Source organism: Barbus barbus, assembly GCF_936440315.1.
Source record: "Barbus barbus genome assembly, chromosome: 16".
In the NCBI taxonomy this organism is placed as follows: Eukaryota; Metazoa; Chordata; class Actinopteri; order Cypriniformes; family Cyprinidae; genus Barbus; species Barbus barbus.
In genome coordinates, this window is record NC_136744.1 from 13,370,836 (window position 1) to 13,386,388 (window position 15,553).

At 38.3% G+C, this 15,553-nt stretch overlaps 1 protein-coding gene across 1 annotated transcript in view; it reads left to right on the forward strand.

Annotated features, from left to right (window-relative positions):
* LOC306882266 (attractin-like protein 1) overlaps positions 1–15,553 on the forward strand; it is a 268,000-nt gene that overhangs the window by 107,949 nt on the left and 144,498 nt on the right. The window contains exon 21 of the mRNA XM_079436781.1: positions 2,872–2,965. Within this exon, the coding sequence (XP_079292907.1) occupies positions 2,872–2,965 (94 nt within the window). The remainder of the gene's footprint in view (positions 1–2,871; positions 2,966–15,553) is intronic.

The window sequence follows — 15,553 nt, forward strand, 5'->3', positions numbered from 1 at the left end:
TTTTGAATCATGTATACATTAAATATATTACATTTCTGTCAGATAATGCAGTACTTCTCCAAGAATATTGTTGCCATTACAAATGCTTTGGTATTCTCATGTTTATGTTTGTTTGTCTTTTATTTCAAGCATATGATGGTTCTTTAATATGTAATTAAACTCACCTGTAGCAATTCACATGTGTTGGCAATATAGAAATCACACTTGCAACTAGTTAAAGTGGAGAAAAGTTGACTCATCCTTTGTGTTGTGTGTACCGCAGTGAGCATGGAGAAGAGAAAGAAGAGCATAGAATTGTCTGAGGATTTGAGAACCAAAATTGTAGGAAAGCATTGACAATCTTAAGGGAAAAAAAATCTATTTTCAGAAATCTTAATGTTGCTGTGTCCAGTGTGTGTGTCAAGAAGTCGCCCATGGCACTGTACCTGATCTCCCTGGATGTGGACAAAAGAGAAAAATTTATGAAAGTTTGAAGTGAAGGATTGTTCAAATAGTGGATAAAGAACCTTGATCAACTTCCAAACAAATTGAAGCTGACATGCAGGCTCAGAGTACAACATTGTTAACTTGCACTAGCCATCGGCATCTGAATGAAAAGTGACGTTATGGTAGGAGACCCAGGAGGAGTGTACTGCTGACACAAACACATACAAAAGCTTGACTGGAGTTTGCCAAAACATACCCGAGGAAGCCTAATGTGAGAAGGTACTGTGGACAGATGAGACTAAAATAGAGCTTTTTGGTAAAGCACATCATTCTACTGTTTTCAGAAAACGAAATGAAGCCTTTGAAGAAAAGAACACGGCCTCTACAGTCAAACAAGGTGGCGGTTCACTGATATTTTTAGGTTTCTTTGCTGCTTCAGGCACTGCATGTCTTGACTGTGTGCATGGCATTATGAAATCTGAAGACTACCAAAGAATTCTGGGGCACAGTGTAGGGCCCAGTGTCAGAAAGCTGATCTCGGTCAGAGGTCATGGGTCTGATCCAAAGCATACTTCAGAAAGCACTCAAAATAGTTTAAGACAAGGTGCAGGAGAGTTCTGAAGTGGCCAGCAATGAGTCCAGATCTAAATCCCATAGAACACCTGTGGAGAGATCTCAAAACAGCAGTTGGGAGAAGGAACCCTTCAAATCTGAAAGACCTAGAGCAGCTGGAAAAAGAGTGGTCCAAAATTCCCGAAGAGAGGTGTAAACTCATTGATTGTTTCAGCTAGTGATTAATTTCAGTTATTTTTTTCCAAACAGTGTGCTACCAAATGTCAAGATGAGTTTTATTTATATATATATATATATATATATATATATACAAATCCTTATCCAGGGATCATGAATGACAAAGTCAAAAGTTATAAGAGCCCTAGCAGTCATATCTACAGCAAATAGAGGTTGAGTAAAACTGTCTCTCTTGTGAGCTGAAATTGCAACCAAACAATTACCTTCCAATAAATTATAATTAGTCTAATAATTAGTAGTAATTTTGCAAACACTTTTATCCAAAATGGCACTGTTAGTCCCCTCAGGAGCATCTCAGGGGGCTTTAGCCACTATACCACACACCAAATGGTTCATTTTGGTCATTTGGTTTTTGCATCTCACAGGAGATATTTATTTTGGAGTGGTACTCTTCTTGTCAATGGGTTGTGAAGAATGGAATAGTCTTGCTTGTTCAGGAGCCTCACCTCTGTGATGCTAATCTGCTTAATGAACTCTCTCTGTTGAATAATAGTCTCTGCATTGGGTTAAACTCTGTTTGTTTGTGTATGTGGTTTCTGATATTACTGTCTGATAACCTTTAATGAGAATTCTATCTGTAATGAGAAAGTTGGAACACTAGCCCACCCCAGAGATGTAGATCAGGTTGGTTACAATTGTCACATTAATCGTCTGTTTAAATGCAAACTGAGCCTTATTTATTTATAGACTGTTGTAGTTCCACTTAAGGGCAGAATTTATCTAAAAAACAAGCATTTATGAGAGTTTATGAGAGAAGTGGTGATGTTACAAACAAATCATTCTTTTGAATTGGATTCTCTCTGTAAATCTAATGCAAATAGCCAGTCTGAATCTGTTTCTTGAGTTCCTATTAACTCATTAAAATCTGGTTTTAGGGGATAACAGCAAAGTCATTTTCAATTAAAATTAGTTCCTTTGGTGGCCATATTTGCGGGAATATAATAGAGTTATTTGGGGCATGCAAGACCCAATATACTGGAATAACAGAAATCACGAAAACTGATTGCCAAACTTGCATTTCAATAATATATTTCAAATTGGCAGTAAAGTCTGACATTAGCTGTCTAATAATTGTTTTTCCTACACTCAAATAGTGTTAAAAACAGTGTTGTAGTGTTGTGTGTGTGTGTGTGTGTGTAGTGTTGTATATTTCAGGTGCGGCCCATGTGAATGAGCAGCATTGGTGCAATAACTTTACCAATTGGCAAATAGCTTGTTTGTTTAGAAGGAAGGACTTCCTTCTTCTAGAGCCGCCATATTGCGCCATGCTGTTTCTGCCTTTCAAATGAATTCAGCTGAACCATCTTAGTATATATAGTCTTTGATAAGAGCACAATGAAAGAGAGGATAATCAGCGATTAATGAATTGACTGATGGACTACTTTTATGGTGCATTTGAATCTTTTGTGAAGCGTGAAAGCTTCGTTTTCACTGAAGCTTTCATTGTAATTACATGGAAAAAAGTCTCCAATTTTTCCTATTCTGTTCCACAAATGAAATAAAGTCATACAGGTTTGAAACAAAATGAGAGTGAGTAATTAAATTACAGATGTTTCATTTTTGGCTGAACTATCCCTTTAAAAAATGTGCCTCTTCCCTTTATGTCTCTGTCTACGTCTTCTATCTTCTCTCCAGCCTGCAGATGTAATAACCATGCCAACGTGTGCCACTCCAGCTCAGGGAAATGCTACTGTACCACTAAAGGGGTCAAAGGGGACCAATGCCAGCTGTGAGTATGACTGCATTTCTTGTCACCAGCAATCCTCCCAGTGGCCTGTCAGTCAAAGAGTGATAGACATGAGACCTTCAACAAGTTTCCTCACATTATCATGCTCTCATTAGCATCATAGCACATTTTATTCACATGTTTAACCCTCTCGTAAGCTCTCTGTTATTAATTCCCACCTAAGTGTCTTTCTAATCCCAGGACATTAATTTTAATGGCAACCTCTACTGTGCTGTGTCAGCGAGCCTCTGTTCTCAGTGGCAAAGGGAACTTATCAGTGGCTTAAATAGCACTTTTGGGGCTGACACTGTGCCCTGTGTGTGTGAATGTACTGAGGTCCATAAAGACAGAGTGCTGTGTGGATGTATTTGTAACAGGCTGCACCACCGCCATTGGCACCGATAATGTATTAAGCAGTAATGAGTTCCCTAGGACTTAAGCATAGTTCTCAAAAGTTTCTCTTTTCCATACACCCTCTATCCGTTTTTAAAATATCACTCAAGTGACCCGTGGGTAGAGAGTTAGATGGCACACAAGCAATAGAATTCAAACGCATGCCTGAACCGCATGGATGGATTTGCTTTGTTTGTTGGTATTGGTCGGGGTTGATGTTTCATGCAGCACATCACATGGCAGTGGAACAGATGTATATGTAGGTGTATTTACTCTGTGATGGTGCACTTATATGACTCATAGGCCCCAGTTAGAAAAAAAAAGGATTTTTAAATGCTGGTACCCGGTTAATAGTGCTATTTTGTTCCAGTAATTTGTCATGAAATGATATAAGAATTTTTCTCAGTAAACTTTAAGAATTTCCTGTTGCTTGACTTTTGTTTACTTGCCCATGAACTCTTGTAAGGAGAAGTGTTCAGTTGTCCAGGGGAGACTACCAAGATTCTCGGTACCAGATTCTCTACCAAGAAGGTTGTGCATGTTATCTAACTGTCAGTCTTGTGTCGTATTTGTCATGTGTTCCCGCCTCTTGTGTCCTTATTTGGTTTGTTTCCTGTCCTCGTTGAGTGTGATTTATTATTCTTGTCCAGCTGTGTTTTAGTCATCATCTATGATTATCCTGTGTATTTATAGTCCTCTCTGTTCAGTTAGTTTTCGTCTGGTCTACTTGTTACTCCCGGTGTTCCTGTGTGTCAACCCTGCCTTGTCTTGCTCTGTTTGGATTTATTAGACTGTTTGATTGGCGTTTATTCCACGTCTCGTGTTCCTCGTTCCTTCCTGTTGTGTGCACTGTGACACTAACATCATCCATCTTTATTCTTGACATTTTGTCAAATTAAATGTTAAGAACTAAGAACACACATTTATTTACTATTCTTTTTAGTTCTTAGTATCACGGATGTACAAATACAATTTGCTTGCAAAACCATTAAAATAATTTAGTTTTCTCCCACCTCATTTTACTTCCATCAGAAGTTTAGTTTTTTTTCTGGTGAATTAAATTTTTTGTGGGGGTGCAATTTTTTTTTTATCAGAGAATGCAAAAATTTTGCTAAATAATCTCTGGGGGATGCAATTATTTGCAAGTGAATGCAAAGTTTCTCTGGGGAATGGAAAACCTTTGCAAGAAAAAAAAGATTTATTTTTTTTCTGCCAAACAATTTTTTAATAGGGTAAAATGAAAAGTTTGTCTAGGGAATGCAAAAGGTTTTGTCAGAGAACGGAAAATGGAAATCTTTTGCAAAAGAAGCTTCTTGAAGGAATTTTTTTCCATCTCCATTCCGTGGGGCTTTGCAAAAAAAAAACAACGACAACAAAAAAAAATAAAAAGCACCTTTTTCATACTGATGCCCAGTATATTGGGACCATATCAGTTATCTGCTGACATTACACATTACATACACAATAGGTAATTTGTGTTTATTGCTGTAAATGATAGATTATATCAGTGGGTTCAAGATACAGTTCTCTAATTTTAATTTCTAACATGATAAATGCTGAAATTAATAACTTTATTGACACTACGTATTATTATTTTCTGCAAATAAATTACTGATTTCAATCATCTCTGAGTTTACTTTAGGTGCAGAAACAGCTGCTGAATCTCATATCATTCGCTTACTGGACTTGAAATGATTATTAAATGTGTTCATGCGGATATCTGCAGAAAAACGGTACTCTTTGTGTGATATAGATATAGAAGTTAACTATATTATATAAATATAAAAAAGCATACAGAAGCATTTTTGCCGTCTACAATTTAGAATGCCTGGAATTTTGAGTTTTAATACATTAATAAATCAAGTCCGTGCACTCTGTGTGTGATTTGATGATATAGCCTACTTGATAATGTCAGATCACACATCATTACAACAACACTTACCCTATTATTGCAGAAGATATACTGTATATCGCACACCCCAGACTCGACTTTGAGTGGGAAATGAATCATCCGCGGTTGTGTGCGCACTTGTTTGCATGTATCAGAGTAAAAGTATACGTTTTAATTAGGAAATGTAGTGGAGTAAGAGTAAAAGTTGGCTGAAATATAAAAACTCAAGTAGGCTACAGATACTCCCAAAAAATAATTAAGTACTGTAACGAAGTATTATTACTTCGTTACAATACACCACTGTGTGTGTGTGTGTGTGTGTGTGTGAGAGAGAGAGAGAGCGAGAGAGCCCAAAAGGGGAGATGTTTAAAGATGTGATTGGGTCAGCCCAATGTCAATTATGAAAATAACCAATGGGCTGCTGATTAAATGTCTCATGGACCGGTCTGTCTGGGGGAAAAAAATCCTAAACCGACTTTTTTTGACAAATACATTAAACAGCCACAAAGACCACAGCGCCGTCCACTATTTAGGCAGAAAAACTATAGGCTGCTAAGAGTTTTATGGGCCGATCAGACAAATATGGTATGAGAAGATGTATCGGCCCGGCCCAAAAAGTACGTCGGCCCAGCGGGAAAATGCCCGGTCTACCAGATGGCCAGTCCGCCCCTGTTTATGACTACAGTGTACCCATCTTCTGATGGCTACTTCCAGCAGGATAATGCACCATGCCACAAAGCTCAAATCATCTCAAACTGGTTTCTTGAACATGACAATGAGTTCACTTTACTCAAATGGCCTCCACAGTCACCAGATCTCAACCCAAAAGAGCAACTTTGGGATGTGGTGGAACGGGAGATTAACATCATGGATGTGCAGCCAACAAATCTGCAGCAACTGCGTGATGCTATCATGTCAATATGGACCAAAATCTCTGAGGAATGTTTCCAACACCTTGTTGAATCTATGCCACGAAGAATTAAGGCAGTTCTGAAGGCAAAAGGGGGTCCAACCCGGTACTAGCAAGGTGTACCTAATAAAGGGGCCAGTGAGTGTATATATCAGAATCAGAATCAGAATGAGCTTTATTGGCCAAGTATGTTTACACATACAAGGAATTTGTTGTAGTGACAGAAGCTCCACAATGCAACAGAAAGACAGTAACAGGACAGGACACAGGTAATAAAAACAAAATAACAAGAAATAGCCAATAACCAATGTACAAAGCAGCAAAAAACAACAACAACAACAAAAAAACAATATATAATATAGACAACTATGTATGTACAGGTCAAGTATGTGCAAATTAGAAATGATAAAAATAAAAATAAAATAAGTGAGTGTGGTGAATGGATCATGTATTAGTTGTGTGTTCCACGTTTATTTTTGAGTGTTCATGAGATGTATTGCCTGAGGGAAGAAACTGTTCCTGTGTCTGGTCGTTCTGGTGCACAGAGCTCTGTAGCGTCGACCAGACAGTAACAGTTCAAAGAGGTTGTGTGCTGGATGTGAGGGGTCCAGAGTGATTTTGCCAGCCCTTTTGCTCACTCTGGATAAGTACAGCTCTTGGAGAGTGGGGAGGGTTGTACCAATGATTCGCTCAGCAGTCCTGACCACCCTCCGTAGTCTTCTGAGGGCAGATTTGGTAGCTGAGCTGAACCAGACAGTTATTGAGGTGCAGAGGATGGATTCGATGATGGCGGAGTAGAACTGTTTCAGTAAGTCCTGTGGCAGGTTGAACTTCCTCAGCTGGCGAAGAAAGTACAACCTCTGCTGGGCCTTCCTGACAATGGAGTCAATGTGAATGTCCCACTTCAGGTCCTGAGAGATGGTGGTGCCCAGGAATCTGAATGACTCCACTGCAGTCACAGTGCTGTTCATGATGGTGAGTGGGGGGAGTGCAGGGGGGTTTCTCCTGAAGTCCACAATCATCTCCACAGTTTTGAGCGTGTTAAGCTCCAGGTTGTTGAGACTGCACCCGACAGCCAGCTCCTTAACCTCCTGTTTGTAAGCAGGCTCATCACCGTCCTGGATGAGGCCGATCAGTGTGTTGTCGTCTGCAAACTTCAGGAGCTTGACAGAGGGGTCTTTAGATGTGCAGTCATTGGTGTAGAGGAAGAAGAGCAGTGGTGAGAGAACGCAGCCCTGAGGAGCTCCAGTGCTGATGGTTCGAGTGCTGGATGTGAATTTACCAAGCTTTACTAACTGCTGTCTGTCTGTCAGGAAGCTGTTGATCCACTGGCAGACGGAGGTGGGGACGGAGAGCTGAGTTAGTTTATTTTGAAGGGTTTCCGTGATAATGGTGTTAAAAATGGAGCTGAAGTCCACAAACAGGATCCTCACATAAGTCCCTGGTCTGTCCAGATGCTGCAGGATGAAGTGCAGTCCCATGTTGACTGCATCATCCACAGACCTGTTTGCTCTGTAGGCAAACTGCAGGGGGTCCAGTAAGGGTCCAGTGATGTCCTTCAGATGTCTCACTCAGTCAATATTAAAGATATCAATGTAATATTTTCACAGAATGTTCTTTACATTATGTTGGATTATTTTATGTAGAAAACTGTGAATCACACAAACAAATTACTTTAGCTGGGTTTTCACAGAGAGGGTCACATTTTCTGCACTGATTTTTGAATCCATTTCAAATAACAGTTTCAAATCTGTTTCTTGAGTTCTCGTTAACTCAATAAAATCTGGTTGTAGGGGATAACAGCAAAGTCATTTTTAAGTAAAGTTAATTTATTTGTTGGCTTTATTTGCAATGGCTCCAGTGAGTTATGTGGGGCATGCAAGACCAAATCTACTGGAATAAATACAGAAATCACAAAAACTGCTTTTGGAGGGTTTTGGTCTTGGAGGGAAACATGCACGATTCAGTGAAATGGATTTAATATTGGTAAGTGTTTTAAAAAGTGCTGTTCTACACTCTTGTCACTAGGCAAAACCAATAGGCATTATCAAATTGGCTTCCTAGGTTGAGCGACTTCACCAGCTACACCATCTCCAAACCATTATAAACCAAAATAATAGAAATACATGTTAGCATGTATTTTCAGTAGGTCACTCATTGACAGGCTTGTTATATGCAAACTACAAAATCTACTTTAAACCACATTTATTATGAACCAGAATGATGCTTTCATACATAAAATCACTGGTAAACTTTAAATTATTTCAAAATTAGCCTAAAAAGGTCAGCTGGGTAGCCATGTTTTGTTGTCCACCTGTTGTTGCGTACAGTCACAAATAAGTTTACCTGCATGAAGTGGCTAGCGCTTACTGTACATGTACTTTCACATCACCATGGGAACTGCTGAAGTGATTAAAGACAGTGACTCACCCAACCTGAGCAATGACAGATGTGCATTTGAGACGCAGCCCTAGTGCTGAATCACATGTTTTTAAGCACATAACAGTGCATCAACCTTCCTTCTGTGATGAAGGCATGATCTCCATATGCTTCATGGTCTTCATCGCAATATGAATTAAATTTTTAATCAGATTGCATGTAATAGTGATGATAAAACTTGCAGTATTTGCTGGACTCACAGGTGGATCCGTCTCAGACTTGTTGGTGTAGCCCCTACTGTCTACATGCAGATTTGTAAATGGATATATAAATGTGTCTGCTCTGATTTTGGTTTGTATTTGGGTCTGGATGTTTACATCTGGAGTTCTGGGTCTGAATGTTTATCTGTGCCCCATTTTATCTTCAGATGTGCCTGTTTGTGTGTTCAGTGAAATGAGCCGGGTAAGCTGGCCCAACAGCTGTGAATATGTGTGTTTTGAGGGACCGTTTCTCCTTTTTGCTTTTGTCTCTTTTGATAACATGCTTTTAGCAGTTAGATTGCAGAGTACCACAAAAACAGTGAACATGCATAATGTATGTTCCATGTACTACGTATCTATGTGTCCATGAAGGATCTTGAACACTACTGCTCTAAACTCTTAATGCATATCAACAGTTTTCTCATTTGTGTCTATTTTTGTTTCCCCTGAATAATTTTAAGAGAAATGTCAGGTGTAAAATTGACACTTAATTGAAATCGAGAACTCCAGTTGGTAGATTACATGACTAAATGTTGTAAATACCAAAACACTGCACTCATATTTGCTTTAGTCCTTCCTTTGCTGCTATAACAGATTTTTCTCTTCTAAAATAGCTTTCCACTAGATCTTTTAGATGTAGATAGATAGATACAGGAATTTGCTCCCATTTAGACAAGAGCATCAGTAAGCGTGTTTTCATGTTTCATTTTATTCAGATAAAAGCATTAATGTCTTCTTAAAATGTCATGTAAACACTTTCCGACAGAAATGATCAAAGCTATTTCAGTGTTGACATAGTTCAGTGTTACATTAATTAAACACTAATAATCCCTTAAAAATAAAGGTTCCAAAAGGGGGTTTCTTCTATGGCAACGAATGCTAACTTTTTAGTGAACTGTTCTTAAAAGAACCTTTTTTTCTAAATGTGGAGAACATCTTAATAATCTAAAGAAACTTTTTCCACTATAAATAATATTTTGTGCAGTAAAAAGGTTTTATGGATGTTAATGTGAAAAGCATAGGTAATTCTTGGAAGAATGAGATGGGGGAAATGTTGAAATCTCTGACTCGATTGCAGCCTTGGCATCTTGGCATGTTTGTGATGTTGATATCTTCAAGTTCAAGTTTATTTGTGTAAAGGTAATATGTAATTTAAAGGGAAACAGTTTAATTTAGCTCAAAAGGAATCGTTTATGATTTTATAGGGAATTTGAACAGACTCACTGTTTCCCGGCTGATCACTGAGTCGGCAGTGATTCACGAACGAGCTGTATAACATCACCTCTGCACTGGATATTACAATCCAAAATATAGTGAAAACACTATTAAATAGCACAGTAACTAAGAATCGGCAGTTTAAGACATTAACTTGTAAGCATAAAACACAAGATACTTCTCTTTTCAATATAAATAAGGCTTTATTTGATAAATCTAAGACATGTAAACTAATCTAACACATGAACACAAGCATTCACACATTCACACGTTGCAGAAAGATAGAAAGTGAGGAAAGGATGAGTTTAAGAGAATCAAAATGTGACATCCCAAGTTTACAGCAATATGTGCTATTGCATAGACCTGAACAACCATCAATCACTTAATTAACTAAATCTGGAAGTTATTTGTTTGCGTTGCCCTGGGAGTTATGGGATTCCCTTTTGTCGTCGTCATTGCAAGAAAGGGGGTTTCCCGAGGTTACTGATTGGCTGACAGTTCAGTGGTCGTTCGCAGTGAAGTCTTGGGCGTTGGCTCTTGGCTGAAGTTGTGGAGTTGTGGGCTGGTTGAAGTTTTAGACGGGCGGTCGAGGTCGGACTCGGAGACATGGCATTGGCAAACTTAACTTAGCACACGGAAAGAACAGAAATTAAAGTAAAATCATGGTAGCAGCTGGCATGTAGGCCAGAGCACGCTCAAAGAGCACTAAAAAAACAGCTTCAAAACGCAGTGGCAAAAGTTGAAGCAAAAGAGAAGAGAGAGTGGAGATTTGATGGTGTGCTGGGTTTTGAAACTCAGCTTTCAGATCCGTCCCAATGGATGTCTTGACCAATTAGAAATGATCTTAGCTAGGGGCGTTGCTCTGTTTCTTCCCCATCATAAATCCTCTATCAGTCACATGGTCCGAATTTTCCCACTCTTGTATAGTATAATTTTGGACATGATTTCTATAACAAGACTATGATACATTTGACAAAGAATTGATTCGAAGAAACATTTAAAGCATGAATTTCCAAACTCATACATACCAAACATGACTATTAAGCTATAAGCTATTCAGTAGTTATTAAAAAGACATACACAATATGTGATTAAAACATGATAGTTAATTGTGTGGGTTACATACATGATATGGAGTTATGCATAGAAATGATTAGTTGCTCATAAGTCCTTTTAGGATGATTTTAGGTGCATATGGAAAAGACTAGAACAAAAAAAGTTCTTTGTGTAGAACAAAAAGACATGTTCTGTGGACAAAGGAATTTTGGTCTGGTCTGTGTCTTCTATGTGTGGGGAAAAAGTCAATCTAAGGAAGCTCGTGGTTTCTATCGTGGAACACATGTGATGGCCATCTCTTTGACCATCAGTCTTGATTACTTGCCCCAAATTTGACAGTCTCCTTCCTGCGTTGGACTTATCAATAAGTATTCTTTTGTCTTAATGTTGCAAGCTGTTTTGTGAAAGAGGCTTGCTGATTAGGCTTTCTTCAGACGGGCTGGCGCTAGTATCTGGACAGATTTATGGCATTGTCCTGTTTTCTTGGGCCTCTGTGGAATTTCAGTTCCTCAGGTTTCGATGTTCTGATCGAATCTTAAATTTGTCTGATTCGGTCTCTGATATCCTACATTTGTATAGCGCTTTTTACGATACAAATCGTTGCAAAGCAGCTCTACAGGAAATTAAGTTTCCACAATAGATTTATATATTGCAGAAACATAATATATTTAACTTATGGCAAAATTTGGTAATTCTGTATGTGGTCTGAGCGTTGGCATTCTCTGAGGTCCTCTGAGGGGTTGGCATCATCTCTTCTCAGGTGTATGGTCATCTCAGATCATTTAAGGGTTGGATCCAAACTGAAGCTTCTGTAATTTCTAGAAACAGAGAAACAAATAGAGACATAATTAGCGAAGCTGCTGTTCCATCTAAGCAAAAATGATTTGTTCAACGCAAGCTAAAGAATAATAATGTACATTTGATCAGATATAACTGCAGTACAAGATTATAAGATGCATTATGTGAATGCTTGGCTAAAGAGATGTGTCTTTAATCTAGATTTAAACAGAGAGAGTGAGTCTGAACCCCGAACGTTATCAGGAAGGCTATTCCAGAGTTTGGGAGCCAAATGTGAAAAAGCTCTACCTCCTTTAGTGGACTTTGCTATCCTAGGTACTACCAAAAGTCCAGAGTTTTGCGACCTTAGGGAGCGGGTTGGATTGTAGCGTGGTAGAAGACAAGTTAGGTACGCAGGAGCTAAACCATTTAGGGCCTTATAGGCAAGTAATAATATTTTGTAACTGATACGGAACTTAATAGGTAGCCAGTGCAGAGACTGTAAAATTGGGGTAATATGATCATATTTTCTTGACCTGGTAAGGACTCTAGCCACTGCATTATATTTGCTTGTTTATTAAAGATGCAGGACAACCACCTAGCAGTGCATTACAATATTCCAGTCTAGAGGTCATGAATGCATGAACTAGCTTTTCTGCATCAGAAACGCGTAGCATGTTTCGAAGCTTGGCAATGTTTCTAAGATGGAAGAATGCTGTTTTTGTATATACATCTTCTGAAAGTTGTTCTCTGAAATCTGAAGCAGAAGACAAGTGTCCATTTGCTCTCATTGCACTGCCATTTAGAAAAAACAACTAATATTTTAAGGCAATCTTATTTGTTTGTTTTTTCATATGGCTCTGTAGGGTCACTTTTCTTTTTTTTCAGTGCTATTTTGAAAGCAGTCAACCCGACATGACAAGGAATTCAACTAGTGTTATATAGAGAGATTGACAGAAAGTGAGTGAGTCTCTAAAATCTGTGAGACAGTGAACACCAAGGTCTCTTTCAAGGTTCTTCTCTTTGTTGCTTTGTGTCTTTGTGTTTGAAAGCGTGAGGAAGGGCGAGAGTCAGAGGGAGAGAGTGTGAGAAAATAAAATGAGAGAAAGGCGGATCAAGAAAAAGACAGACTGAAGGGAGAAAGTGAGGGAGCTAGCAGGTGGCCCATGGCCTGTTTTAGCCTGTTTCCTGTAATGAGCTGAGCTGTCTGTTGAGCACGGCGGGAGAGACGTAGACGTGGTACTCATTTAGAGGACGGAAAGGTAGTGCTGTTGGAACAGTTCATAAAGACAGACTTCCTCTCGCCTGGATACTCCTAATATGGGTGTTGCAGTGGGCTGCTACCATTAGTGTGTTCCATATGAATGTGATACAACACAGTAGATTTTAGGTTAGGCAGTTAAATGCACCATACAATTTTTACAAACCCTTATTTTCCAATAAAGGACAACCTGCAGAAGATATAGTCCTTGATATATTGTTATTATTAACATACATTTTATTAACTCAAGACACAGAAGAAATCATTATTAGGTGGATGATTAAAAAATATTCGGTAATTAACTAGGTTATGAAGGGTAAATGTACCTATTAAGCTCACGTACCCATTAAGCACACTTCCATTTTTGAGATCAGATTATAAAAAGAAAAAATAATTTATTATCCTACTTGATGTCTTAACCAATTGATGTATTTGTTACTATATACCTCCTGTAATTTCAAGTCAATCAGATCATTGCACACTGAGTTGTGCTCTCCATGTGTTCACACTGTCTGGCGGCCATTTTGAAAGCTGTCTAAAAACTTTCACCAAAAGAGGAGCCCCTTAAATGATAATTTTTTAGATGTTTATGCCTTTATTTTGGGTAAGTTTCACTACTTATTTTAAAATTAAGAGGTTAATGTTCAGACATTTGCATATTCTAACCTGGAACTTGGATGTGGGAAATAATTACATTAGATCCAAAAGATAGTTTTAGCAACATAGCACAGATGCTACAGAACACAGTTAGCTGACTAGCTTTATATTTTTTTTTTTTTTTTTTTTACGTGACGTATTGTCAAGTATGGTGACCCATACTCGAAATTGGTGCTCTGCGTTTAACCCATCCAAGTGCACACACACAGCAGTGAGTAGTGATCAAATGCACACACACACACACACACACACACACACCGTGAACACACACCCGGAGCAGTGGGCAGCCATGCTGCAGCGCCCGGGGAGCAGTTGGGGGTTCGGTGCCTTGCTCAAGGGCACCTCAGTCGTGGTATTGAGGGTGGAGAGAGCGCTGGACATTCCCTCCCCCCACCTACAATCCCTGCCGGCCGGGGGCTCGAACTCGCAACCTTTCGATTACGAGTCCGACTCTCTAACCATTAGGCCACGACTTCCCCACATATGATTGTGTGCTACGCTAACATATTACTTCACAGGCATTACTGGCTTGTACTTTTACATCCAGAATATTATAAATTGCCAGTTTATTGCTGGGCTGTCGTTTTACAGTGCTGTAATTTTTAAAGGTTTCATAATATTTTAAGGTGAGCTTAAAGGGTGCACTACTATGAAAATCACACAGCTTCAGTGTGACATCAGTAAGAAAATGTATAATTTCATAGATATTGCTAATAATAGTTGTTCATATTAAAATATGTATGAACTTAAAACATGACCTAGACTATTTAGCAAAATTCTATCATTTTAATAAATATTACATGAAATTTATGAAAAATTGTTGCTGCTCCAATGAAGCTCAGTGTGCTCTCTTTAAGCTCTTCCACATTGAACGTCTATGTAAATACTTCATAAACAGACTTTAAATATTAACTGATGGTCGTCACGTTAAGTTAATCGATTTTCTATGGATTCTGTCAACTCAAATCTGTAGACTGGCTCTGACCTTTGGCAACTAGCATCAACTTCTCCAGACTGTAAATCTGTGGAAAATTGTGTAGTGTATTCCAGCCTTAAGAGACTATAGATAAGTTGACAACCATTTAAAAAGAGGTTTCATAATGAGGGTAGTTTCTGTGTTCATCCCCATGAATTAAATGTTTTATTGGTTTGTTTTATTTGATTTTTGAATGTGTTACTTGGTTGCATGTGGACTAGTCTAGATGTTGCAATGTGCTTAGATGACACTTCATTATGAATATAACTGATCGACTTGAATGCCTTATTGCCTGATTTTAATGTTGTTTTTTTGTAATTGACTTTGTTCTTTTAAAAAAAATTCTTAAAATAAACAAGAATTTTTATAAACATGATGTGAGCTTAATGGGAACAGGGGTGTGCTTAAAGGGTACAGAAATGTACCCATTAAGCACAGCCAGACTTTTTGAATATGTATATCTTAATTGAAATGCTTTTGTCATTTAAAATAAAAGTAAATATTTTTGTGTGAGAGATTAATATTTTACAAACCCGATTCCAAAAAAGTTGGGACACTGTACAAATTACGAATAAAAAAGGAATGCAATAATTTACAAATCTCATAAACTTATATTTTATTCACAATAGAATATAGATAACGTATCAAATGTTGAAAGTGAGACATTTTGAAATGTCATGCCAAATATTGGCTCATTTTGGATTTCATGAGAGCTACACATTCCAAAAAGTTGGGACAGGTAGCAATAAGAGGCCGGAAAAGTTAAATGTACATATAAGGAACAGCTGGAGGACCAATTTGTAACTTCTTAGGTCA